The sequence below is a fragment of the Stegostoma tigrinum genome, chromosome 2 (assembly GCF_030684315.1).
Source record: "Stegostoma tigrinum isolate sSteTig4 chromosome 2, sSteTig4.hap1, whole genome shotgun sequence".
NCBI classification, from domain to species: Eukaryota; Metazoa; Chordata; class Chondrichthyes; order Orectolobiformes; family Stegostomatidae; genus Stegostoma; species Stegostoma tigrinum.
Window position 1 is genome coordinate 68,974,306 of NC_081355.1, and position 25,235 is coordinate 68,999,540.

At 42.0% G+C, this 25,235-nt stretch overlaps 1 protein-coding gene across 4 annotated transcripts in view; it reads right to left on the minus strand.

Annotated features, from left to right (window-relative positions):
* dgkb (diacylglycerol kinase, beta) overlaps nt 1-25,235 on the minus strand; it is a 752,355-nt gene that overhangs the window by 521,705 nt on the left and 205,415 nt on the right. For all 4 annotated transcript variants that reach the window (XM_048520589.2, XM_048520551.2, XM_048520559.2 and 1 more), the window contains exons 9-10: nt 20,759-20,878; nt 4,257-4,374 (exon numbers count right to left, since the gene is read on the minus strand). In XM_048520589.2, coding sequence (XP_048376546.1) covers nt 4,257-4,374; nt 20,759-20,878 — 238 coding nt within the window. The remainder of the gene's footprint in view (nt 1-4,256; nt 4,375-20,758; nt 20,879-25,235) is intronic.

A 25,235-nucleotide genomic window follows, 5' to 3' on the forward strand; every position in this document is an offset into this window, starting at 1 on the left:
AGCAGTGACGGCAGTGTCTGTGGCGTTGGTTTCGGAAGTAGAGACGGTGGCTTCAGCAGCGATGGCATTTACTGTCCTGGAAGTGGTGTTCCTGGCGGTGGCAGATGTGATGTCATCTGTGGGTTTTCCGACAGTGGCCTCATGGCCAATGGTGGCGGGCACATTGTGGGGATGGTCCTGGGTACAGCTGGCGACTTGGGAGGTGGAGGAATCCCGTTCTGGGTGGTAGGCACCAGTAAGTTTACTGTACTTACTGTTTTTAGTGTCCAATAAAGCTGAGTAGAGTTATGAGCTCAGGTTGTGGATCCTACGAAGAATAAAATCAAGATAGGTCCTTTGCCTGTCTGGGAGCGGGAGGGTCTGAGCTGGGGGAGGCTGGATTGTAGTGCCTGGAGACGCCGGCGCATTGCTGCGAGCGTGCGTTTCAGGAATCACAGGGAGAAACGCTTTTGAAGGAAATCAGTGTTCTGAATGTAGACATTGTCATGGCTGGGGCCAAACTGGGAAGGCTTGAATGTGGACTGTAGTCCATTGGGGGTGATCTGGTTCCGTAGGCAGGTAGTAAGAAAGGCAATGTGGCTGTTGTGCCTTGTTTGCTTCAGGACGTGGTCCAGCAGTTTCAAGGCTGAGGAGACTATGACAGAGTGCAGTGGGAGAGAGATCCCCTGAGATTTGTCGGAGGAAGGAGGGTACCTTCTTCAGGGTAGGCATCCTTAGAAGAGGCTCTGAAATGGGGTTAAAATTGTATCGGAGATAATAGGAACTGCAGATGCTGGAGAATCCTACCAGTTTGAATTTGTTGAAATGAGTAATTATATCATGATTTAATATTCCATAGGGTGTGCGCCTCTTCGGTGCTAGGAAGCTTGCTGCACAGGACTGTTGCAAAATAATGCATGTGCGTATCATAAAATTGTTGAAATCTTCAAATAAATAGCATTGAGTTCCTCTGCTTTAAAACTGAGGGATAGCTGCTTACCCAGTGCTGATCAGGGTACTCATCGAACATAGAACATTACAGCACAGTACAGGCCCTTCGGTCCTCGATGTTGTGCCGACCTGTCATACCAATCTGAAGCCCATCTAACCTACACTATTCCATGTACGTCCATATGCTTGTCCAATGACGACTTAAATGTACCTAAAGTTGGTGAATCTATTACCGTTGCAGGCAAAACGTTCCATTCCCTTACTACACTCTGAGTAAAGAAACTAGCTCTGACATCTGTCCTATATCTTCCACCCCTCAATTTAAAGCTATGCCCCCTCGTGCTTGCCGTCACCATCCTAGGAAAAAGGCTCTCCCTATCCACCCTATCTAACCCTCTGATTATTTTATATGTTTCAATTAAGTCACCTCTCAACCTTCTTCTTTCCAATGAAAACAGCCTCAAGTCCCTCAGCCTTTCCTCATAAGACCCTCCCTCCATACCAGGCAACATCCTGGTAAATCTCCTCTGCACCCTTTCCAAAGCTTCCACATCCTTCTTATAATGCGGTGACGGGAACTGTATACAATACTCCAAGTGCGGCCGCGCCAGAGTTTTGTACAGCTTCACCATAACCTCTTGGTTCCGGAACTCGGTCCCTCTATTAATAAAAGCTAAAACGCTGTAAGCCTTCGTAACAGCCCTGTCAACCTGGGTGGCAACTTTCAAGGATCTGTGTACATGGACACCGAGATCTCTCTGCTCATCTACACTGCTAAGAATCTTACCATTAACCCTGTACTTTGCCTTCTGGTTACTCCTACCAAAGTGCATCACTTCACACTTGTCCGCATTAAACTCCATTTGCCACCTCTCAGCCCAGCTCTGCAGCTTATCTATGTCTGTCTGCAACCTACAGCATCCTTCGTCACTATCCACAACTCCACCGACCTTAATGTCATCTGCAAATTTACTAACCCATCCTTCTACACCCTCATCCAGGTCATTTATAAAAATGACAAACAGCAGTGGACCCAACACCGACCCTTGCGGTACACCACTAGTAACTGGTCTCCAGGATGAACATTTCCCATCAACTACCACCCTCTGCCTTCTTTCAGTAAGCCAATTTCCAATCCAAACTGCTATATCTCCCACAATTCCATTCCTCCGCATTTTGTTCAATAGCCTATTGTGGGGAACCTTATCGAACGCCTTGCTGAAATCTATATACACCACATCAACCGGTTTACTCTCATCTAACTGTTTGGTCACCTTCTCAAAGAACTCAATTAGGTTTGTGAGGCACGACCTTCCCTTCACAAAACCATGCTGACTATCCCTAATCAATTTATTCTTTTCTAGATGATTATAAATCCTGTCCCTTATAACCTTTTCCAACACTCTACCAACAACTGAGGTAAGGCTCACTGGTCTATAATTACCAGGGTTGTCTCTACTCCCCTTCTTGAACAGGGGAACCACATTTGCTATCCTCCAGTCATTTGGCACTATTCCTGTAGACAATGACAAGTTAAAGATCAATGCCAAAGGCTCCGCAATCTCCTCCCTGGCTTCCCAGAGGATCCTAGGATAAATCCCATCCGGTCCAGGGGACTTATCTATCTTCACCCTCTGTAGGATTTCTAATACCTCTTCCTTGTGAGCAGCAATCCCACCTAGTCTAGTAGCCTGTATCTCAGTATTCTCCTCGACAACATTGTCGTTTTCTAGAGTGAATACTGTTGAAAAATATTCATTTAGCGCTTCCCCTATCTCATCTGACTCCAGACACAACTTACCACTACTATCCATGATTGGGCCTAATCTTACTTTCGTCATTCTTTTATTCCTTAAATACCTATAGAAAGCCTTAGGGTTTACCCTGATCCTATCAGCCAACAACTTCTCATGTCTCCTCCTGGCTCTTCTGTGCTCTCTCTTTAGGTCTTTCCTGGCTACCTCGTAGCCCGCAAGTGCCCTAACTGAGCCTTCACATCTCATCCTAACATAAGCCCTCTTCTTCCTCTTGACCAGAGATTCCACCTTCTTCGTAAACCACGGCTCCCGCACTGTACAGCTTCCTCCCTGCCTGACAGGTACATACTTATCTAGGACACACAGGAGCTTTTCCTTGAATAAGCTCCACATTTCTAATGTGCCCATCCCCTGCAGTTTCCTTCCCCATCCTATGCTCCCTAAATCTTGCCTAATCTCATCGTAATTGCCTTTCCCCCAGCTATAACTCTTGCCCAGTGGTATACACCTATCCCTTTCCATCACTAAAGTAAACATAACAGAATTGTGATCGCTATCACCAAAGTGCTCACCTACTTCCAAATCTAACACATGGCCGGGCTCATTACCCAGTACCAAATCTAATGTGGCTTCGCCTTCGCCCCTTGTTGGCCTATCTACATACTGTGTCAGGAAGCCCTCCTGCACACACTGGACAAAAACTGACCTATCTATAGTACTTGAATTATAGTGTTTCCAGTCAATATTTGGAAAGTTGAAGTTCCCCATGACAGCTACCCTGTCTCTCTCACTCCTATCGAGAATTATCTTTGCTATCCTTTCCTCTACATATCTGGAACTATTCGGAGGCCTATAGAAAACTCCCAACAGGGTGACCTCTCCTTTCCTGTTTTTAACCTCAGCCCATACTACCTCAGTTGACGAGTCCCCAGACATCCTTTCTGCAACTGTAATACTGTCCTTGACCAACAATGCCACACCTCTGCCCCTTTTACCATCTTCTCTGTTCTTACTGAAGCATCTAAATCCCGGCATCTGCAACAACCATTTCAGTCCCTGCTCTATCCATGTCTCTGAAATGGCCACAACATCGAAGTCCCAGGTACTAACCCATGCTGCAAGTTCACCCACCTTATTCCGGACGCTCCTGGCATTGAAGTAGACACACTTCAAACCAACTTCTTGCTTGCCGGTGCCATCTTGCTTCCCTGAAACTTTATTTCGGACCTCCCTACTCTCAACTTTTTCTATACTCGAACTACAATTTTGGTGCCCATTCCCCTGTTGAATTAGTTTAAACCCACCCGAATGGCGAAGGGTTAATGTTACCCTGAAGTTTTCAGATACCGCATCAAGCATTGCCTTATTATTAGGTTCATAGAGATCAGTTCCAACTTAAAAAAAATCTTAAAGAGCTTCTTTATACATCCGTTAAGACGGAAAAGAGCATTTTTGTAAGAATAAAATTCATCCTGAATACTCAAATATTGGAAATTGGTGACGTACATGATTAATTTGACCTTGTGAAGAAAGCTTGAGAGCTTATTTCCACATCATAATAATACTCACAGGAACAGCAGAGGCCTTGCTTGCCAAAACCAATCAGCATGTTCAAACAGAGATTGCAGTATGCAGGTTTGTTAAAGTGCTTCAGTCTCCATACGTGTTGCCCATCATCCTTCACATTCTACAAAAGAAGAACACAGCAACAGTGCAGTTTAGAGCATCTTATGGGATGTGGACCTTCAATGAAAGAAAGTAAGTACATTTGCAAGGCACAAATTCTCAAAGTAACTTTAAAATGCCTGCAGTGCAATTACTGTCATTATGTTGACAAATGACCAGATGGGCAATTTTTGTATAGTAATGTTCCATAAAAAAGCGTGATCAGAGATAATGGGAACTGCAGATGCTGGAGAATCCGAGATAACAAAGTGTGGAGCTAGATGAACACAGCAGGCCAAACAGCATTTTAGGAGCACAAAAGCTGACGTTTCGGGCCTAGGGCCTTCATTGAAAAATGGGGATGGGGAGAGGATTCTGAAATAAATATGGAGAGAGGGGAGGCCCACTGAAGGTGGATACTGGAGAAGATAGCTGGAGAGTAGAGTATGGGTGAGGAGATAGGGAGGGGATAGGTCAGTCCGGGGAGGACGGACAGGTCAAGGGGCCAGGATGAGGTTAGTAGGTAGGAAATGGAGGTGCGGCTTCAGGTGGGAGGAGGGGATAGGTGAGAGGAAGAAGAGGTTAGGGAGGCGGTGATGAGCTGGACTGGTTTTGGAATGCAGTGGGGGGAGGGGAGATTTTGAAGCTTGTGAAGTCCACATTTATACCATTGGGCTGCAGGGTTCCCAAGAGGAATGTGAGTCGCTGTTCCTGCAACCTACAGGTGGCATCATTAAGGCACTGCAGGAGGCCCAGGATGGACATGTCATCTAAGGAATGGGAGGGAGAGTTAAAATGGATTGCGACTGGGAGGTGCAGTTGTTTATTGCGAACCGAGCGTAGGTGTTCTGCAATGCGGTCCTCAAGCCTCCTTTTGGTTTCACCAATGTAGAGGAAGCCATAATGGGTACAGTGGATGCAGTATACCACATTGGCAGCTAAAGCACGGTGATAAATAGCCTTTCAACCTGTTTTGCTGACATGAGTTGAGGAATGAGAATTGTCCAGGAGACATGGTGCCATGTAATCTTTCACTCCTGTACAGACAAACAATGGCCCTGTTTTCAGCAAGGTAGATTACATATGGAGCGTGGGCACCCTGTGCCCCATTGTAAATTTCAAGGGAAGGCCCAGCTGCTCTTAGCTGGCTTGCTCATTTCAATATTTTGAGCATCAGGCTGTTTAATTAGTATGAAATGGAGCTTCTGTGTATCTCCAGGAGGGCATCCACTTAGAGGCCCAACCTGCCAGCAGTGTTGGTGTTTGCTGATGATACAGGAAAGACAAGAGGTGGTTTTCTGCAATGGTACCAGGCTCCAAATCCGATATCCTACAGGAGATCAGGCTGACAGGCTTCAGTGAGTGCGGCTGTGGGCCATAATGGATACAGTGCAGTGGCGAGAGGCTAGATATCGGGCAGGAAAACTGCATGGTGGCTGCGGTAGTCCAGAGAAGCAAGCACTTTGTCTTTCACTCAATAGCAGCCTGCAGGGCAAAATCACTCATTTTATCAGAGTCAAACTGGAAGAGGTTCTTAAATGCGCAATTAAAGGCCTCAATTGGGCCGTGGGCAGTCTACACACCTGACATCTTCCTTGGTGCCTGTATACTCGTGATGAGTAAATGAGAAATTCTGAAATGGGATTCAAATGCACAACTTTCTGATACAAGAAAAGATATACCAGCACTAAGCCGAACAAACATTTCTGTTACTGTGCAGAACGTAGTACTTCATAAAAATAAAGATGTGTAAGAGCCATCCAGTGTGGGAATACAAGTGAGATTAACTGCAGTAGCAAAGCATGCTATTTAAAACCATCATCTGACCCAAACATTACATCACTCTCTGCACAGTGGTTAGCGCTGCAGTCTCACAGCACCAGGGACCCAGGTTCGATTCCAGCCTCGGGCGACTGCCTGTGCGGAGTTAGCGCATTCTCCCCGTGTCTGCGTGGGTTTCCTCCGGGTGCCCCAGTTTCCTCCCGCGGTCCAAAGATGTGCAGGTTAGGTGGATTGGCCATGCTAAATTGCCCGTAGTATTCAGGGGTGTGTGGGTTATAGCGGGATGGGTGTGGGTGGGATATATCAAGGGGCGGTGTGGACTTGTAGGGCCGAAGGGCCTGTTTCCACACTGTAGGGAATCTAATCTAATCTCTCCAGTACCTGCAATATCTATTTTAATATGTGGCCATGGAAGATTTCCTCTCTCCAGCCTCTTTCTGGTTCTATTCCCTGTCTCTCAAATCCCTCAACTATCAATGGCCAACATGATTTCTGTTTTTGATAAACCAGCACTTAGAGCTTGTACAAGAACAATCTGGAAATAGTCTGCATCTTTTCTTTATGTCTGCTGGAGTTGGGACAATGAATAACAGTCTCGGCCTCCACTTGGTACATGCTCAGTGCGGAATGACTGGTATTATGAATGTCATTTTTAAATTATACTGTTACCATTTTACAATTGAAGGATTTAACTGGGCTTTTCCACAATCAGAAACATATGCCAACAGACAATGAAGACAGGAGATTCAATGTTCCTAACATATCCCAGTCTTTGCATAATAATTATGAAAACACAAATGCAGGTTTGGTTTAAAACTTTCAGAGATAGTTGTCCTATAGTATCAGAGTTGGGATTCCAACATTCTAAGACTGTTCCATCAAAAATCTGTCACCATGCAAACAGGTAAAAACTTATTGAAAAATATTTATAAAATATTGAAGCATCCTTCAAGATCCAGATGTCCAGACTATTATTGAGGCAAAACTCATGAAATGTTTTCAACCTTTCATTTACCCCTGGTTTACTAATTGTTTGACTAATGAAAAGGACAGTAACTTGGTAAGACTTATCTTGATAAATAGTTGAAAAAAAAGCTGTTAAAGCATCAAAACAGGGCATAATCATAAGAATACCAAATCTCAAAAGGGAATAATAATGTAAACTGCATGCCTATAAGACAAAAAAGGTTGGAATTGCATTTTTCATTCTTTCAGCAATTAAAGAATCTTAGACTTCCAGTTGCTAAGGTTCAGAAATTAAGTTCAGAGATTTTAGGGCAAGGTGAACAAAATATACAGTTTGTGTATGTGTTGAGGAAAGGGAAACAATGATAACTTTTCCACTTAAAATTATTTTGAAAAATTGGGTCGATGAATCTACAAAATGTGAAAAGGAATTCATTGCAACCTAAGTTTTAGTATTTATACAGAAAATGATCATGCTGTGAAGCAGCAACTAAGCTACATCATTTAGAATTTTTAAATATTTCGATCTTGACATCACACCAAAATTTTAGTAAGAGTTATTTCCAGTGAAATATCATGCCCCCTTCCCCAACTTTCATCACAGCCTCTCAATCACTTAAAGGGATGGCTCACAGCAACTTTTCATTCAATAAAATTTGTCAATGTTACAGTTGTTGGATATCAAGATGAGCGTAACTTTTTAAAATGATATTTCACTGATGAAGTTTTCTTTTTTTAAAAAAGGCGCTGTCACAGCCCTCTCATTGTCCAATCAGCTCCAGCCCTTCTTTTTAATCTGTTGATCCAAACCCACACCCTTGTGAACGTTTCATAGGCAGATCATCAGCTGAATACAAATGAGGGCAAAAAGACGGCAACGTAATTGCTCGGTTCACCATACAGGAGAATTGAGCATTGAGGTTTCAATGCAACATATTTTACAATTACATTAGCAGAGACAAAATAAAGGAATTGTCATGATGTCGACTGAAAGAGCAATTTTGGGCCCTCACCATTTCATTGCAAAGCATGAAACCTACCATGTCACAAAATATTCAAATCGTAACTGAAGTTGAGATGCTTCAATCGGGGTATCATATTTTCCAGTCTTACATTGCAGTCTAAGATTGATATCAGAAGTATATTGGAACAAAATAGCATTGAATACTAATAAACTAGAACCTTGGGTGTTACTTTTATCTCCGATCCCTACTTCCACTTCTTTTGCTTTTTCCCTCTCTCAAACTCGGTTGTTTGTAATGATTAATCATCCCTCTTGCAAGAACAGACACACAGGCTTCAACAACTCACTTTCTAAAACTTCTGCTGCTTATTATTTATGGATACAATAGTTGACTTGTCCCTTGGGTGGGATGCAGATCTCATGGACTTAGAGATTAAATCTAGTTGGTTAAATTCAAAATAATTCGTTTAAAACGTTACATTTCCTGACGCCTGCTAAAACGTGACAAATGTGTTCTGTCAGAATTTGCTTCATACCATATTTTAACTTCAAATCCATACAGATACAAAACTTTCAGAACACTACATCAATAATCGTTCATTGCTGTGTCATTTGTCTACTTTCACGTAAATTGAAAAAGCAGATTTTCCAAAGAGTGGCTATCTCATGTAGAAGGCCAGTCTGGCTGTTTTTGTTTTATGGAAGGGGGAAGCTCCACATTTCTGACAGGAGAGTCTGCTTTGGGCTCCCTTAGAAATGCAAAACCATCTGTCCATTCTGACAGTCCTTCCAAAACACAGCGCTGTCTGAAGAAGGCTAACCGCACCCCGTTTTTCACAGCACTCAACTGCATTCTGATATCCGAAAGGTTAAGATGGTGGCAGCTGAGTAGGCAGCATTCAGGCTCTAGTGCCCGTGGTCCATCTACTCTATCCGCTTTTCATCTATCTCTTTTCTTTTGTTTTCTCTTCATTCCTATAGTGTATTCTTTTCTTGTTTTTATTGGTGGCATTTTCATCAGGGTGCAGAGCATGGCACCAGCTGGTGAGCCTGGGTCAGGAATCTGGTGGACAGCGGTGAGGCAGTGGCTGGTAGATGGGCGAGCACGTGAACCCAGCATAGGCTGCTACATTGGCAGAGAGGATGTTGGCTGGGACATGGAGGAGGAGGGAAGTTTCAGCGGCAGTGATGGCAGTTCCTCGCGACCATTACAGCCGCGTCTAGCAGTCATCTAGTTGGACAGCTCGGCCCGGGAATTCCACTGGACGGGTCATAGGCGTTGGCTTCAGCCTGGCATCCAACAGCGTGGATATTCTTTTGAGTGGCTTTTTGCCACGTCTTCTTTCCCGGGATCAATGATGAGGTGGTCCTTGAGGTGGTTTCAGGAGTCTCACAGCCCAAGATTCCAGAGACCCGGCATGGTGGTCTTGCCGCCATTTCCCAAAACCAGGAGCTGTGAATGAAACTAGGATGGACTTTGTCTTAATTTTTAAAATTTTCCTTATCTGTACCTTGTTATTAATACAGCCACTGTGGCATGGCAACGTAAACACTTTTCACTGTATTTTGTTTTGTAAAACATGAGCAGCAATAAAATCACTTCTACTTTACACAGCTATTTTGACAGCTGCTGTCAAAGCGCACAGTAAGTGTGATATTTGGGTCCTGGCAGAGTAGGGTGCCAGACTGGTGTGGAGATAGGTAGGATGGGGCTGAGGTCTACAGGAGGTGTTATGACATGTGTGTGAGTTCAGTTAATAATCTCCCAGGAGTTATACTAAATATTCAATCGCTTAACTTTTCCAGTTCCATTTAATGTCATCAGGAAGCATCTGAATTCTCAAATTTAAATGAAGACTTTCAGAAAGTTCCAAGTACAGGGGAACTGCCCAGCAAAAAGTTCAAATTCCCAGCCAATTCCTTCAGGGTCTGTCATGGGCATTCCTCAAGCAACTCAAGCTATAATGGAATAACTACTATCTGACTATCTATTATGACTAGGGCCATAATTCTATCTGTGTTAAAGCACAGTTTGTTACTGCACCCCAAACTAAATGTTGTCATGATGGGAGGTGAACTGAAGGGGCATAACTGGTGGATATACTGCAAAAACTTGAACAGTAAGTATATCGCACAATTCGAGCAGTTCACAAAGTAGTCAGTATTTATCGACTTAAAAAGAGATGATTTCTGCCGAATTCAGATCTGAAAGTAGTTTCATTCAACTGCACACCTCCTGTCAAAGTGTGACTACCTTCTCGATGAGATTGGCAACTGCTAACAATTATGACAGGTCATTGCTACGTGTGGTTTCCTGTTTATTTTCCCTCAAATATATTGGTTACTTCCCAATTTTGTTCTACTGTCCATTGTGGATTGGGGTTTTTGATACTAAATTGTTTGTTAATGTTTGTCAGTTAGTTATACTATTGGAGGGAGGTAAAAAAAATGAAAAGGTTTGGCTCAGAGGGAAAGATGAAATGCTTAAAAATGAAATGCCAATACTGGGCCCAAGCCTGTCTCCACTTGTTTCTCTAACAGAGGTGGGGAGGTGACCAACCCATTCCAAGCATGTAGGTTAGTACTTTAAATATGATATAATGAGGCTGTCAGCTTCATTGCTGTTCAGCTTTAAATACGGACAGTGTCTCAGCCCCTCGGGAATTCAGCAGCTACATACAGGTGAATGGGAGACAGAACTAGGTGGAGAATATCTTTCCACTTACGTACTGGATCCAGTGTGCTTGCCTTAACAATACCTCCTCCTGCACTTTGCTCAGACAGTCCAGTCACTGAACTTTCCCGATTAAATCTCCCAGTCAGTAGCAATTTCAATAAACAAATGTTTTTGCTCAAAGAGAAAAGCATGTGCAAAAATCTCTGAACATACAAAGTATGGAATGTCCCCGTCCCCATCTGAGAAAGTGCATTCATTCACGTGAAGGCTTTTCAAATGCCTCATTCTATTTTACATTTTAACCGAGTACGATAGGTGACATCCTTCCTCACAGAGCAAATTTCTTTCCCAGGATAATGGCATGTGTTTGTCACCACTTGATTTCAGCCACCACTCTCAGGAGTTTTACAGCTTGGTTCAGCACAGAGGAACTGCAGAAAACCAGCGCCTTTGCAGGAGGGGAGGGAATCAAAAGAAAAATACTTCTGGTCTGGTGAAAATCTGAAAAAAAAACCATATGCCAAGCAAAATATTCCCACTTAGTAACTGTCAGAATGGCAGGACTATTTCTGAATTGGTAACCCTACTTAGAGACGTTGTGTTCACTCTTTTCCAAAGGAAACTAACAGCCTGTGTCCACTTTCACTGAACAGAGGAATGGAGCAGGGAAGGTGACACACCTTAAGCAGCAATACTGAAACTCAATTTATCAGGACCCAAACGGAACTCACAATGACAACAATACTTGGAGGAACAAATATCCAGAGGGAGGAAAGGTCTGCAGCCTGATAGTAAGATGTGGATAGGTTGCCTTCCCCAGTTCACAGACTAATTGTATGAACCACTTTCTGCAGCAATGAGGCTTTGGAGAGGATCCTGCTCTCGGGAGGATGAAGAAGGAGGCAGCCTCATGCAGCAGGCACAGCTCCAACTTGTTGAGACAGTGAGCAGTTGCAGAATGGCACTGAGAATCTAGATCCAGTGTTAAAGAAAAAGGTTCAATGACCTTATAAGATCCAGCAAGGGGGGTGTCCTATCACTCTCAGCTGGCAGCTTGGACTCTCTCAAAACTTAAACATTCTTCTACATGCTACTCCACTAATTTAATACCACTTCCTGTCATACCCATCATGTACCTCCAGCCTCCTCAATGTTGCACCTCAACAGATAAAATTCAGCTGCACCTATTTTCCCCTCATTCCTATTACAATCACCCTCCTCAAATGGCTATTCTCCATCCTCAGCTATTAAAAAGCCCCCTTGTTCTGACACTCAATCATTTCTCATGGCAGGAGCAGAGGTGCAATTGAGGAAGTCTTTGCCAAGGTCCTCACAGGTTCTAAACTCGAGAGGAGATCCACCACAGGAATCTCATCAGTCAGAGCAGGGAAGCAGCAACCAATAACAAACTCTGCTGAAGCTACAAGCATGCTGTCAAGAGAAAGTAGTGGAGATTATGTGCAAAGAAAAAAAAATTGCTGCACAAAGGGAAATGCTCGTTAAATCTTCCTTATTCGAGCTGGAAGAGTTTCTCAGTTCCTACTCTACCCAGTATGCTCATAATTTTGAAAACCTCTATCAAATCTCCTTTCAGCCTTATCTCTAAGGAGAGCAGTCCCAACTTCTTCAGTCTATCCTCATATCCTCTCATCCTTGAAACCATTCTTCTGAATCACTTCTGAGTGCTCTCCAATGAATTCACATCTGTCCTGTAGCCTACAACTGTGCAAATACTCAAATGAATTAACAAGTATCTTATGCAAGTTAAATATCTCGCCCTTGTTCTTGAATCTATGCCCACATTAATGAATGCAAGGACACTATGTTTTATTAATACGGCTCTCTCAACTTGTTCTGCAACCTTCAATGATCTGATGCACATACACACCTCTGCTCCTGCACCCCGATAGAACTCTACCCCCTATTTTATATTGTCTTTTAATGCTCTCTTAACAAAGTGCACCTTTGGACACTTCTGCATCAAGCTTCATTTGTCACCTATACCCTGATTGTCGCTGTCCTTTTGGCTTTCCACATTGTCCTCCTCGCAGTTTTTAAATTCTTCCAAGTTTTGTACTATCTGCACATTTTGAGAATGTCTCCTGCACATCAAGATGCAGATCACTAATACACATCAGAAAAAGCAAGAGACGAATACCATCTGCTGAGCAACTCCAATACAAATGTTCCTTCAGCCCAAAAATATTTATCGCCCATTACTTTGTTATCCACCATTCACCCAATTTTGTTTCCTCATTGCTACGGTATGTTCTATACATGACCCTACTTATATGTATCCCCATTGGACTGGAAGAGTACTTTGGGTGTATGGAACGTTAGCCTTTGAACTAAAATACATTCCGGTAGATGTACACCTAACCTCACACATCATTGTACGGAAATCTATGCTGGATTTGTTTGACATTTTTGCAGTCTCTCTGGTGATTTTCATTGCCGCTGTTGAATTGAGGTTAATGTTGAGACAATAGATGTTGAATTTCTCAAGTTTTGAGGCAACTAAATTCTTCACTTGCAAATTGGGAATCATTGTCACTCATTCCAATGTATGGAAACTACAATGACCAAAATGTTCTTTGAGATTTTACAATCTCACTAGGGTCATTGAAATCACATGGTCTAACTCCCAGTAATCAGAATGCTAGTCGATGATGACAGGACAATCAGTTGCTGACACAATGAAGAGTCGACTGCAAGCTTCACCCATGGTCTGTCTGGAAAGTCATGTGTCATTTCTCTTTGTTAATAACATTGGGGTTCTTGTGGGTCTTAAGCTTATTGATCAGGTTGGGACAGGAGAACACTTCTCTTGCCTTCCTCTGTTTAGCCTGAACTTCTTGAAGGTTTGCGTAGGCGCTCTTCAACATCTCTTTTCTTCTTATCTCCTTAGTGAATATTTCCATTGTATATGATGCTTTCTTTGGTTGTCATGTCATCACCGTATGTCCAATATACTTCTAGCAACAGATGCAACGTCAATGTTTTCAGGCAATCCTTTTCATTGCTAACTCCTGCCGTATTTGGTTGGCTGTAGCTTGTCGTGCAGTTTATTTTGAGCAAGATGCTTAACTTTCATATTCAATGTCTCTGCTGGATCGATGCCTTTCAAAACAAGCTAGGTAGTTGCTTTTCATTGAATCAGGAAGATTTAACACATTGTATCCACATCTTTGGTTTTCTTTACAGGGAGTACTGCTCTTGACAGCATGTCGCAATCGTACACCAGTTTCCATTGCTTGTGTGTCAATCTCAGATAATATTGCCACAAAGAAAAGGGACACTGTTTGTAGACACTTAGGAGCAGAGAGAAGTGGTTTGAGAAAGCTGCTTTAAAATGGCTTGTGGATAGCTATGTTTTCACTTGATCTTGTCACTGTTTTTATCAGTGCAAATGAAAGGGTAGGAAGGATGGCAAGTCCACTGCGCAAGTTAGCACCCAATTTGTGTATGCTATTTATTGTCAGCTTGGGGCTGTTTCTGGTGATCCGCAGGCACTGCCGGCAGTTCAGTGAACGACACGCGTGACAGCACTGGGTTGAATGTTAGAGGTCAACCTCACAAATAGATTTGAAGTCCATCCCTGGCTTTCATGTTGCTCAGGTAACAGTCTGAAATGGCAAATCTTAGCAGGTTCCTGTCAAAGTCTCCATTTTCTGAAGTAAGCTTTCTGAGAAGTTAAAGTTTCCGTGGATGTTTTCCCCAATGTCGTTGAGCTCTTTTCATAGATTCCCTACAGTGTGGAAACAGGCACTTTGGCCCAACAAGCCCACACTGACCCTCAGAGCATCCCACCCAGACCCATCCCTTAATCTATACATTCCTGAACACTACAGGCAATTTAGTATGACCAATCCACCCAGCCTGCACAACTTTGGATTGTAGGAGGAAACCAGAGTGCCCGGAAGAAACCCACGCAGACACGGGGAGAATGCGTAAACTCCACACAGACAGTTGCCCGAGGGTGGAATCAAACCTGGGGTCCCTGGTGCTGTGAGGCAGACATACAATCAAACAGAAACTGTCTGAGGGCTGATCCTTGGTAGAGAAAATTTTTGAATATTCATGGTCAGCTGGTTCAACCACAGTCGATGCACACACCAACCCTATTATCACTCGCTGATGATGAAGCTGAATGTTTGCATTCTGAACAGTTCTCAAGGACAGGTCTGCACTCTGTCACAGGCACTGGATGAGATGGAAAAGCTGATTCCAGTCTTTTCGCTTTTCTAGAAATCAACGTCAATGGGCAAGTTCAGTGTGAGGACTTGTTCAAAGCTGTTTCAGCCTGGTTGAAAGACAGCCTGCTGGTGGGGCATTGCAGCGTCTGGGTTACAGTCAGTCTGTTTAGCAGGAAACATTTCCAGACTGTATACATTGCGACAGGTTGGTAGCTGTATAGGTGATCAAATGAGTTCCCTGGCTTTAGCAATAACCACTATCCTGAATTTGTGCCAGATATTTGGAATGGTGGCTCTGCTTTGGGCAATGGCAAACAGTTTTGGGAGCCACTTTCTTCCTGTGTTCTGAAATTGCGTTGGAATTCTCAGTGAATGCCATCAACATTTTGCTGACTTAGTCAGATAGCACAGAAATAAACTCTTCGGTCCAACTTATCCATGCCGACCTCATTTCCCAAACTAAATTAGCTCCACTTGCCTGCATGTGACTCCTATCCCTCATTCATTTCTATCCATGTACCTGCCCAACTGTCTCTTATATGCTGTAACTGTACCTGCCACTACTTTTAGCAGTTTACTAAACATCTGAACCACCCTCCGGATGAAAAAGTTGCCCCTCAAATCCTTTTTAAATCTTCCAACCTCTCACTTTAAAAATGTGCCCCCTTGTTTTGAACTCTCCAATCCTATTAATGTTCCTCATGATTTTATAAATAAGGTCAACATCCTCAACATCCAATGATAAAAGTCCCAGCCTAACCAGTCTTTAACTATAATTCAAACCCTCTAGTCCCAGCAATATCCCGGTAAATGTTTTCTGAACCCTCTTCAATTTCCTAATAACTTTGCTATAGCAGGGTCACCAGAACTGTACTCAGTACTCAAAGTGGGGCCACCATCTTCCTGTACATCCTCAACAAGATGTCCCAATTCCTATACTCAATAGCTGCCATCTGAACATTGTTTACTTAGTTGTCAGTAACAGCTTATGAAGTTTGTCTGCTTGTAGGCCATCTTGAAAGACTGCATCAGGGTTGTTTTTTTTTAACCACTCATGTATCTTCTCTGCTGGCCAGTATTTTAGAGTTTATATAGACATGTGTAGCAAAGGTGTCAGATTGTTTCTGGGCTGCTTGTGTGGTTGGTGCTCAGTTGCTGCTAGGCAGCATCGGGCTTCCACAGCTTTTGAACTCAGAAGGGTGAAGTCAATCTTCTCCACTGTTTCCAACCACCTTGAAATGTCCCTCATTGAGAGGCCCAAGAAGGTCCGTCAGGCCCAATGAGGCCCAGTCTGACAGTTCTTTCTCACGAGGTTATGGGAAGGTGACAGCCTAGTGGCATTATCGCTGGGCTGTTAATCTAGAGACCCCAGGTCATATTCTGGGGACACGGCACATAATAGAATTTTACTTCAATAAAAATCTGGAATGAAGAGTCTAACGATTACCACGAAACCATTACTGATTGTTGGTTGACAAATGTCCTCTGGGAATGTAAGTGTCATCCATTTCCATTCCAGCCTACATGTGACTCCAGGTCCCACACCAATGTTGTTGACTCTTAACTGCCCTATGGGTAATTACGGATAGCCAAGCCACTGAGGTTCTGATACTGTTGATGATGATTTTCATAAAAAATTTGTTGTTGAGCCTTTCTGACATTTGATGCTGACTGTGAAAGTTGTCAAAGATAGTTGAGTATGCTTCAGGCTACATTACCATGGTTGTTTGTCGATATTTGTGCTGGGAAGTGGACTTCAATGGAGACGAAGTTAGGGCACCTGACTTAAGATCTTCTGCTCTTTGGCAAAGCTTTTCTTAATATAGGTAGCTTGGATGAAAGCCTTGTCATCTTGCTTACAATGATATGACATTAGGACTGTCTTCTCAATGGCTAGAGAAGTCCATGCGATGGATTCTTGGAGAGTAACTATATCCACATTCCCATGGGCTTCTTTTGTGATTAGTTCATATTTTACCCAGATTAGTTAATTGAAATTGAACTGGTATGCTCTTGTTACAGATAATGTTTCTCAATTTTATTTTCCATGAGGGAATCTATTTTCTCAGGGGCCTTGAGTACTTGAACAAGGAGCCTCATGGCCAGGCCTTCTTGATATCATTAGTTTGCAGGTTTTGAGGGTGTAAGTTTATCTGGAGAAGAGAAACAAAGATTTCTGACTCTCTCTCTCTCCCTCAAGCAACAGGACCAGTTGATATAAAGAAGCATTCCCATCAACACAGGATCTCAACAAAAAACCTGCGTTCTTGTGAAACCCACAAGAGGCTACATGCACACACCACACAAACTGATTGAGATGTGAGGCTATGATCTTGCTGGCTGCAAAAACTAACCACAACCTAATGAGTGGTTGAGGGGCATAAGTCTCGGCTTTCAACCATCCATGAAAAGTCTGGATGGGATGGGCCAGGGGAGGAGTGATTGTTTGCTCCACAAATAGAACATGAGGAGTTCCTCAAATTGTGACCGCAATTAGCCGATTGCCTATAGACTGATCGTGTGCCCTGAGCAATCCATTCTTGGTGGAAACACAGTAATTTCCCCTGCATCAGCTGAAACTGCTAAATAGATTGTCCGCCTCAATATCAAACTAACAGGCAATTGCTGGATTCTAAAAGGTTTCCATTTTGAGCCTGTTCACAAGTCAATTTGTATGCGAGTTGGAACACAATGCTGGACAATAGAAAGGAGTTGTTTGTAAGTACAGAAACTACTTGTATGTCAGATCTTTAAAAATTACAGACCTGTATGAGAACGTATTCATCACAAGCATTTCTAAACTGGATGTTCGTAAGACAGGGACCCCCCCCCCCACCCCACCACAATATCTGCTTCTCCAGACGTGCAAATAAAAAAAATTAGGAGTGCTAATTCCAAAACAGATCTTAGTTTAGTTAGTTTCAAGGTATAATACATTGGGGGAATTGTTTGTTGACATGAAATTTCATATCGAAATGCAATGTTCCAGGTGTTCTGCTGCAGAAATAAAATGTAGGTTCTGATTAAGCTAATAATTGAATGAGCCAGCAGAAATCCCTTGCAAGTTAATACTGTAATGTGGTATATGCTTCGTTTTGGCTGTAAATATATCAGGATTCCCTTACTTTATATGCAAGTTTCATTTATCACTAAAATTATTGAACATTGGAAACAGAAGGTACGCAATCAATGTTCAGAGAATGACGTTTTTTGTAACAAGCAGTTCTTCATCACACCTCTACCCCTACACTGGACACTGACAACCAGTACATTTTGAATGAATTGATTCACGATGATGAGTACACTGTAATGAGTATGACTTGTACCATATTTGTGTTAATTCTGTTTTGAATAATCATGCAGCCAATAAGTAAACAACAATATTATCAGTACTCTGCACAAACTATACATAGATCACAGGAAAACAATGTAACTACTTCCAAACTTTGTACTTCATTTGAAGTATTGTTCTATTGTGAAACAGAACAGTGCATTGCCAACTTCTCCATACAATACAGATTTTGAAAAAAAAAACAAAATTACCCATCGCATAAAAAAAAATGTGATTGAGGAAGAAAGTGCTTCTTCCAAAGAAACATACGGTCTGAAAAGGAAACAGAGATAAAATCCATGCCTACCCCCAATTAACCATTAAGTCATTCTATGAGGTTATTGTATTTTGCTGATGACAGAAATTAAAATAGCACTCATGAAGCTGTTCTGTGGTTGTAATAATAGAATGCTATTGGGACAGAGCAAAAGAATCATTGAATCTCCACTTAACCAGTGCTAATTCAAGTTCAATGTGCTTAATACGAAATGTAAAACCAAAGCACTCTCTTGCTCTAACCTGATATTCCCATCTCAATGAATTATGTTACAGTTCCTACATTGCTGCTAGGTTAAAGTCCTGCAACTCACTTCCTAACAACACCAAAGTTGTTTCTATAAGTCAAAGGCTGCAAGAGTTAAGATTTAAGAGAAAGAAGGCAGCTAATCATCACTTTCTCCAGGGTGATAAGGTTTTGTCATGAAATGCTAGCCATGCCAGTTGCATCGACATCTCATGAATGGAAGTATTTTTAAAATACACTGAAAGTGTTGGAAATTGGTTTTCTTAACAGTATACTAGATTCAGTCAGCTAACAGATGAATCAAGGAGGTCCCACCTTTGCTCCTGTCACTGCAGTTATCCAATGACAGAAACACTCGGGTGTTTTGTGATGCAGTGGTAGTGTCCAGGTTCAAGTTCCACCTCAGGATCAGATGGCCACATGTTTCAAAAAATACTCACATTGTTAGATGGTGGCAGAGTAGGACGCTTCAGTCAGAGCTCCTCTGCTCGCTATTCCTTTTTGCTTTTTCTCCTCTTCGTAGTTTTTCCTTTCTTCCCTCCCCACCCCCAGCCTTCCTGGAGAGTGCAGTTGAGAAGTGGGGTGAGCGAGCAGCGTCCAACAGCAGTGGGGGAGCGAATGGGTGAGTCACAAAATGGCAGCAAAGCATGGAGGAAGCATGGCCTTGTGCTTACAGACACAGACTGGAACGCAAGTACTTATGGGCACTTATCATCTGGACATTTTTCACTGTTTCATGCTAATCTATATGTTTTTTAAACTCTGTAGCAACATTATAGATTTTTACTCTAAACTTTGTACCAGGTACTTGTACCTAAAGCTGGCACCATTAAAGGTGGCTATTGTAGAAACTTTTCACTGTACTTCTGTACTGGAGTATACATGACAATAAAGGATATTCTGACTATGAAGAGGATGATAAAACTGAACTTCCTTTGTCATACTGCAGTTGCGCTCACTGGGCTGAAAAATGCAAAATTCAGCTGGAAGCACAGGTCTTGAATTCAGGATGAAACAGGATCCATTCACCTCTACTGCCTGTGTGGTGAGCAAGTCTGCTGACCGATGGGCACAGGAACAGGAGCAGAGTATTTTGTTCTTGCAGCTTACTCTGCCACTCAGCTAAATGATAGCTGATTTGTTTGCAAAGAACACCATGCAAATTGTTAAATGTAAACCTGAGTTGTTGCAAGAAGTGTGGTAACTGCCTGGTTAGGATCTTTCAACTGTGTGCATGTGTGGTGGAAATGCATTTGTGGTGTTGTCAACAGTCTGTGAAGGATGTGTTCTGAGCAATGGCTTTTTGTGTGCAGAAGAGCTTCAGTTACTTTGATTAAAAAATGCTTGGTGCTAAACTACATCTGTTGAATCATGCCAATTTGAATACTATGGTATTCACAACATTAATACATTCCTTATATGTTACGCATGTGTAACTTAAAGTTTAATAAAGGTTGCTAATTATTGAGGATATTGATGAATCCTTCTTATTCCACTGCCATGGGAGACCAAAGATCCATTTGATAATACAAATGTAGAAGGTCCTGTTACTGTGTGACTGCATCACCTAAGAAATTAATTAGCGAGAATGAATAGGAATCCCTCAATACTCCTATGTAGCCTTCAAAAAGCAAGAAATAGCTTTTGAGAAAATCTCAAGGAAAGCACTCAAATATTTTGACACCTACAATTTTATCAATTTCCATCAGGTCTTGGTTGTTTCAAGATGATCAAATCTCGTTCATCTAAACTGTAACATCTAAACAAATTGTATTCACTGTAAAGGATCACACACAAGTAAAGGCCTTTGGACAAGCTATCAGAGAGGTAGCAACACTGCAAAAAATACAAAGTTAATAACTTCAATACTGAGAGGACAGTAAGTAAAATTCCACTTTCGGAACTTTCTTTTCTATAAATTACGGATTTCTGGCTGAAGGAATCAGTGGAGTCATTTTAAAACTCACCGTTTCCAGACCCAAGAGAACAAGAAGCGGGATTGTGGTCATTCCTCCCTGAATCCATTCTTCCAGGGAGACTGTACCATCATGGTCATAATCAATCTCATCCATCATCTCCTGGAGAATCTATGAAAAAGGAGAATTAATGATTTCAAAAACATACTCACTTCACTTTACGTTAAATTAATTTCATGTTGCTGTGAGGAGCCAATATTTAAATTTGACCTGGACCAGAATTAAGATGGTTAACAGTGGTATAATGCAGCTGAAGCAAATGCTATTGCACAGTGGTAGCATCTGAGCTGGAAGCCTCAGGCTCAAGCCCGTAAGGCAATAAGAAAAATGAGTAGAATTAAGCTATTCAGCCCATCAGGTCTGCTCTGCCATTCAATCATGGCTGATATGTTTCTCAACTTCATTCTCCAGGCTTCTCCCAGTGACCCCTGATCTCCTCACTGATCATGAACGTTTCTATTTCTGCCTGAGATACACTCAATGACGTGGCCAGCACTGCATTCTGCAGCAATGTGTGCCACAGATTAACCACCCTCTGGCTGAAGGAATTGCTGCTCATCACAGTTCTAAATGGTCATCCCTTCACTATGAGGCTATGCCCTCAGATTCTAGTCTTCACATCCACTCTACCTAGGTCTCTAAGGTTTTAGAGTAGGTCTTTCAGTATTCTGTAAGTTTCAAACAAATCCCTCCTCGTTCTTCTCAACTTCATTATGAACAGATCTAGTGTCCTCAACTCTTCCTCGATGACAAGCAAATTGTCACTCTGGAACTTGATGGTCAAGGAAGGTGCGATCAAAACATAGCCAAACAGGTTGTGTATCAGCCTGTAAATCCTTCCAACATAGCCAATAACAAATTGTAAGAGAAGCACTGGTCAGCTACAGAGAGGGAATGTAAATTGGAGTCATTAGCATCACTGTTTGTGGCACTGGCATGTTGTCACAGCAATGAGAGCTCCTCATTAGGGTGCAGTTGGTTTCATTGGTTGGATGGCTGGTGTGGATCAGATTGATGCCAGTAGCATGGCACTCTCTCCCACTCTCACGGGGAACAATTCAACCCCTACCTCAATGCCCTACCCATGGAGGAGATTATGGTATTGTTGATCAAGCCAGTCTTCAGGCAGAGAACTGAAGAATGCAGCTGAAATGAAACTTCTGAAACTTCTATTTATGATTTAATACACAGTGATAAGCCTTTAATTCTATTTAATTACAAACTCAAAAGTTCATCTGTGAGATGGTGAAGACCCAGTTTCTGGTTACATTCGAAATATGCACAGAATTAAGAAGAAACCTGATATGCAGCAGTTACAGACAATTTGTATAATCGACAAATTTTGACCCCATGCTTTTTGTTTGTTATTTAAAATGTGCATTCCTGTAAACACCCTTGCAGACATACATGCCCAGCAACGTCTTTGAGTTAGGAAAAGGCAATTTCTCATCAGTTCATTAAAACGTCTAACCATGTTTTCAGACATTGTTTTCTTCCTTGATTCAATGGTCATGAATGTCAATGAGTCTCCATGTGGGGCCAAGTGCTTACTGCTTCATTCAACTCGAACAATCAGAAGTGAGAAATATAGTATGTATACGGGCTGAAAAGTAAATAATTACATCCTGCAACTCTCCACATGCCAGATGGACAGGAAAAGGAATCAGGAAAGGTAAATAAAACAGGAGAAAATTTGGGGAAAGAGAAAGAGAGTGAAGCAAAGTTACAAAACAAGAACAGAACATTCAGTTCAATCTGTCTTTTGGTAAAATTCAGCAGATAGAAGGGCTGTAATGTTGAACTTTTAACTGTATTTCTTTATTTTTCCATTTTGTGCCTAAAAGTTTGGACCTAGGTACATTTGTACCCAACATGGTGCTGGGAATGGCAACTTTGTGCACTTTTCACTGTACTCCTGTACTTCAGTACATATGACAATAATTCTAATTCTAATTTACACATATGGTTATAATCCCTTCATTCCTTATCAGTCTTGCAGAATACAAGCAAGATTAACTCCTCTGCAGACTGTCATGATTGTAATCAATATTAAACCTTCATTATTTAACTTTAATACCTGAGGCTTTTCGAAAAAACCATACTGGCCTAAATCAACTGCTGTGTTGACCTAACAAGTTTCGGCAAACCACATGGAACATAAAACATTATTTTCCAAAGGATTTATGAAATTTAGTGGAGCACCAAGAAATTAGCACCTCTTGTTTTACTCACACTTGTTTGATAAGTTCACATATTGAGAAAGGTTGGAATCCAACAATGACAAAACTTCAGTAACCGCAAGGAAATGTAGATTCCCAGAAAGCTTCGAGAATCAAGGAAGACAACGTCAATGACAGCAAAGATCCTGAACTTTTCTTTCCCTATCTCTCTCAATCTCAGAAACCAGAGCCAGTGACACAGCAACTTGGAAAAACCACCAATCACTGACAAATCAAGCGTAACTGCATGCTTCCCACACTGGTCTAAAGAACAACGATTGACTCTCAACTTAGAGCTCTTCATAAGTATAAGCTGTAACTACCTTTCCCATCCGGTCTGTATCGACACACTCTTCTTTATAAGCTTACTAGTGTTTATGTGTGTTTGATGTCTATTATCTTTGCACAGTATTAGGCAATAAAACTCAACTCTCTTTTCCTCGAGGAAACCCTTGGAACTGTCTCCTTCAACTTTGAATCCTAGAATCCCAACAATATAGAAGCAGGCCATTCAGCCCTCTGAAAAGCTTCCCCAGCCAAACCCACTCCCTCTTCTGTCTCTGTAACCCTGCATTTCCCATGACTAATTAGCCTGCACATCCCTGGACACTGTGGGCAATTTAGCATGGCCAATCTACCTAACCATCCTCTAGTTTATGTAGTTTTAGTGTGATAGGTGTGTCAGATAAAGAGAAAAATATAAAGTAAAAATATTTGTTGCAACTAATTGAGCAGAGTTAAAAAGAGGGGAACCAAACAGCCCTCCTTGATTGCTCACAAAAGAGCCACATCTAACCTCTCAAGTTTGAATTTTCTCATTAAACTCCAACCACGCTCCAGACATCAACACAATGACTGCCTTTCTTCCATTTTAAGACCATAAAAAAGCAGGAACAGAAGTAGGCAATTCAGCCCAGCAATTCTGCTTTGTCTTTTACTGATATCACAATTCATCTGGTACACCTCAATTCTACTTTCCTGCCTTTTCCGCATAACCTTTGGTTCTCTTACTGATTAAAAATCTGTATCTCAGCTTTAAATATAATTAACGACCCAGTCTCTACAGCCCTCTGCAGTAAAATAATTCACTACCCTCAGAGGAGAAATTCCTCTTCATCTGTCTCTGAATGTTTACAAGTGGCAACAACATTTTTGCATCTGCGCTGTCAAGTCTTCTAAGAATATTATTTCAATAAAGGTCACCTCTCATATCGCTAAACTCTAATGAGTACAAGCCCAACTTACTTGACTAAACCTCATAGGGCAGGCCTTTCATACTCAGAACCATCCTATGAACCTTCTCCGGACTGTCTCCAATGCCAGAATGTCTTCCCTTAGATAAGGAAGGAGATAGAACATAGAACATAGAACATAGAACAATACAGCGCAGAACAGGCCCTTCGGCCCTCGATGTTGCATCGACCTGTAAACTAATCTAAGCCCATCCCCCTACACTATCCCATCATCATCCATTTGCTTATCCAAGGACTGTTTAAATGCCCCTAATGTGGCTGAGTTAACTAAATTGGCAGGTAGGGCACTCCATGCCCTTACCACCCTCTGAGTAAAGAACCTGCCTCTGACATCTGTCTTAAATCTATCACCCCTCAATTTGTAGCTATGCCCCCTTGTACAAGCCGATGTCATCATCCTCGGAAAAAGACGCTCACTGTCCACTCTATCTAATCATCTGATCATCTTGTATGTCTCTATTAAATCTCCTCTTAGCCTCCTTCTCTCCAATGAGAACAGACCCAAGTCCTTCAGCCTTTCCTCATTAGGCCTTTGCTACAGACCAGGCAACATCTTGGTAAATTTCCTGTTTACAATATTCCAACTATGGTCAACCACAGTTTTGTGTAATTTCCCCCCTGCCCATTTTTATATTCTATTCTTTTTGAACTTAAGGCCAAGATTCCACTTGCCTTTCCTATTAAACACTGGCCAAGCATACTAGCTTTTTGTATTTTACAATTTGTATAAACACTCCCAAATCTCTCTGTTCTGTAGCCTTTTGTTTCTTTCTCCATTTAAATGATATCCAGCTTATCTAGTCTTCCTGCCAAAGTGTATAACATCACATTATGTCATTCTGCCAAAGTTTTGTCCACTCAATTTCTCAACATCCATTTTTGCTCACCACTTGACTTCCCACCTATTTTTGTCAAATCCGCAAGCTTGATGACAGTGCATTAACTTTTCTCAGCTCAGTTATTACTGTATAATGTTAACAGTTGTGGCCAAAGCAG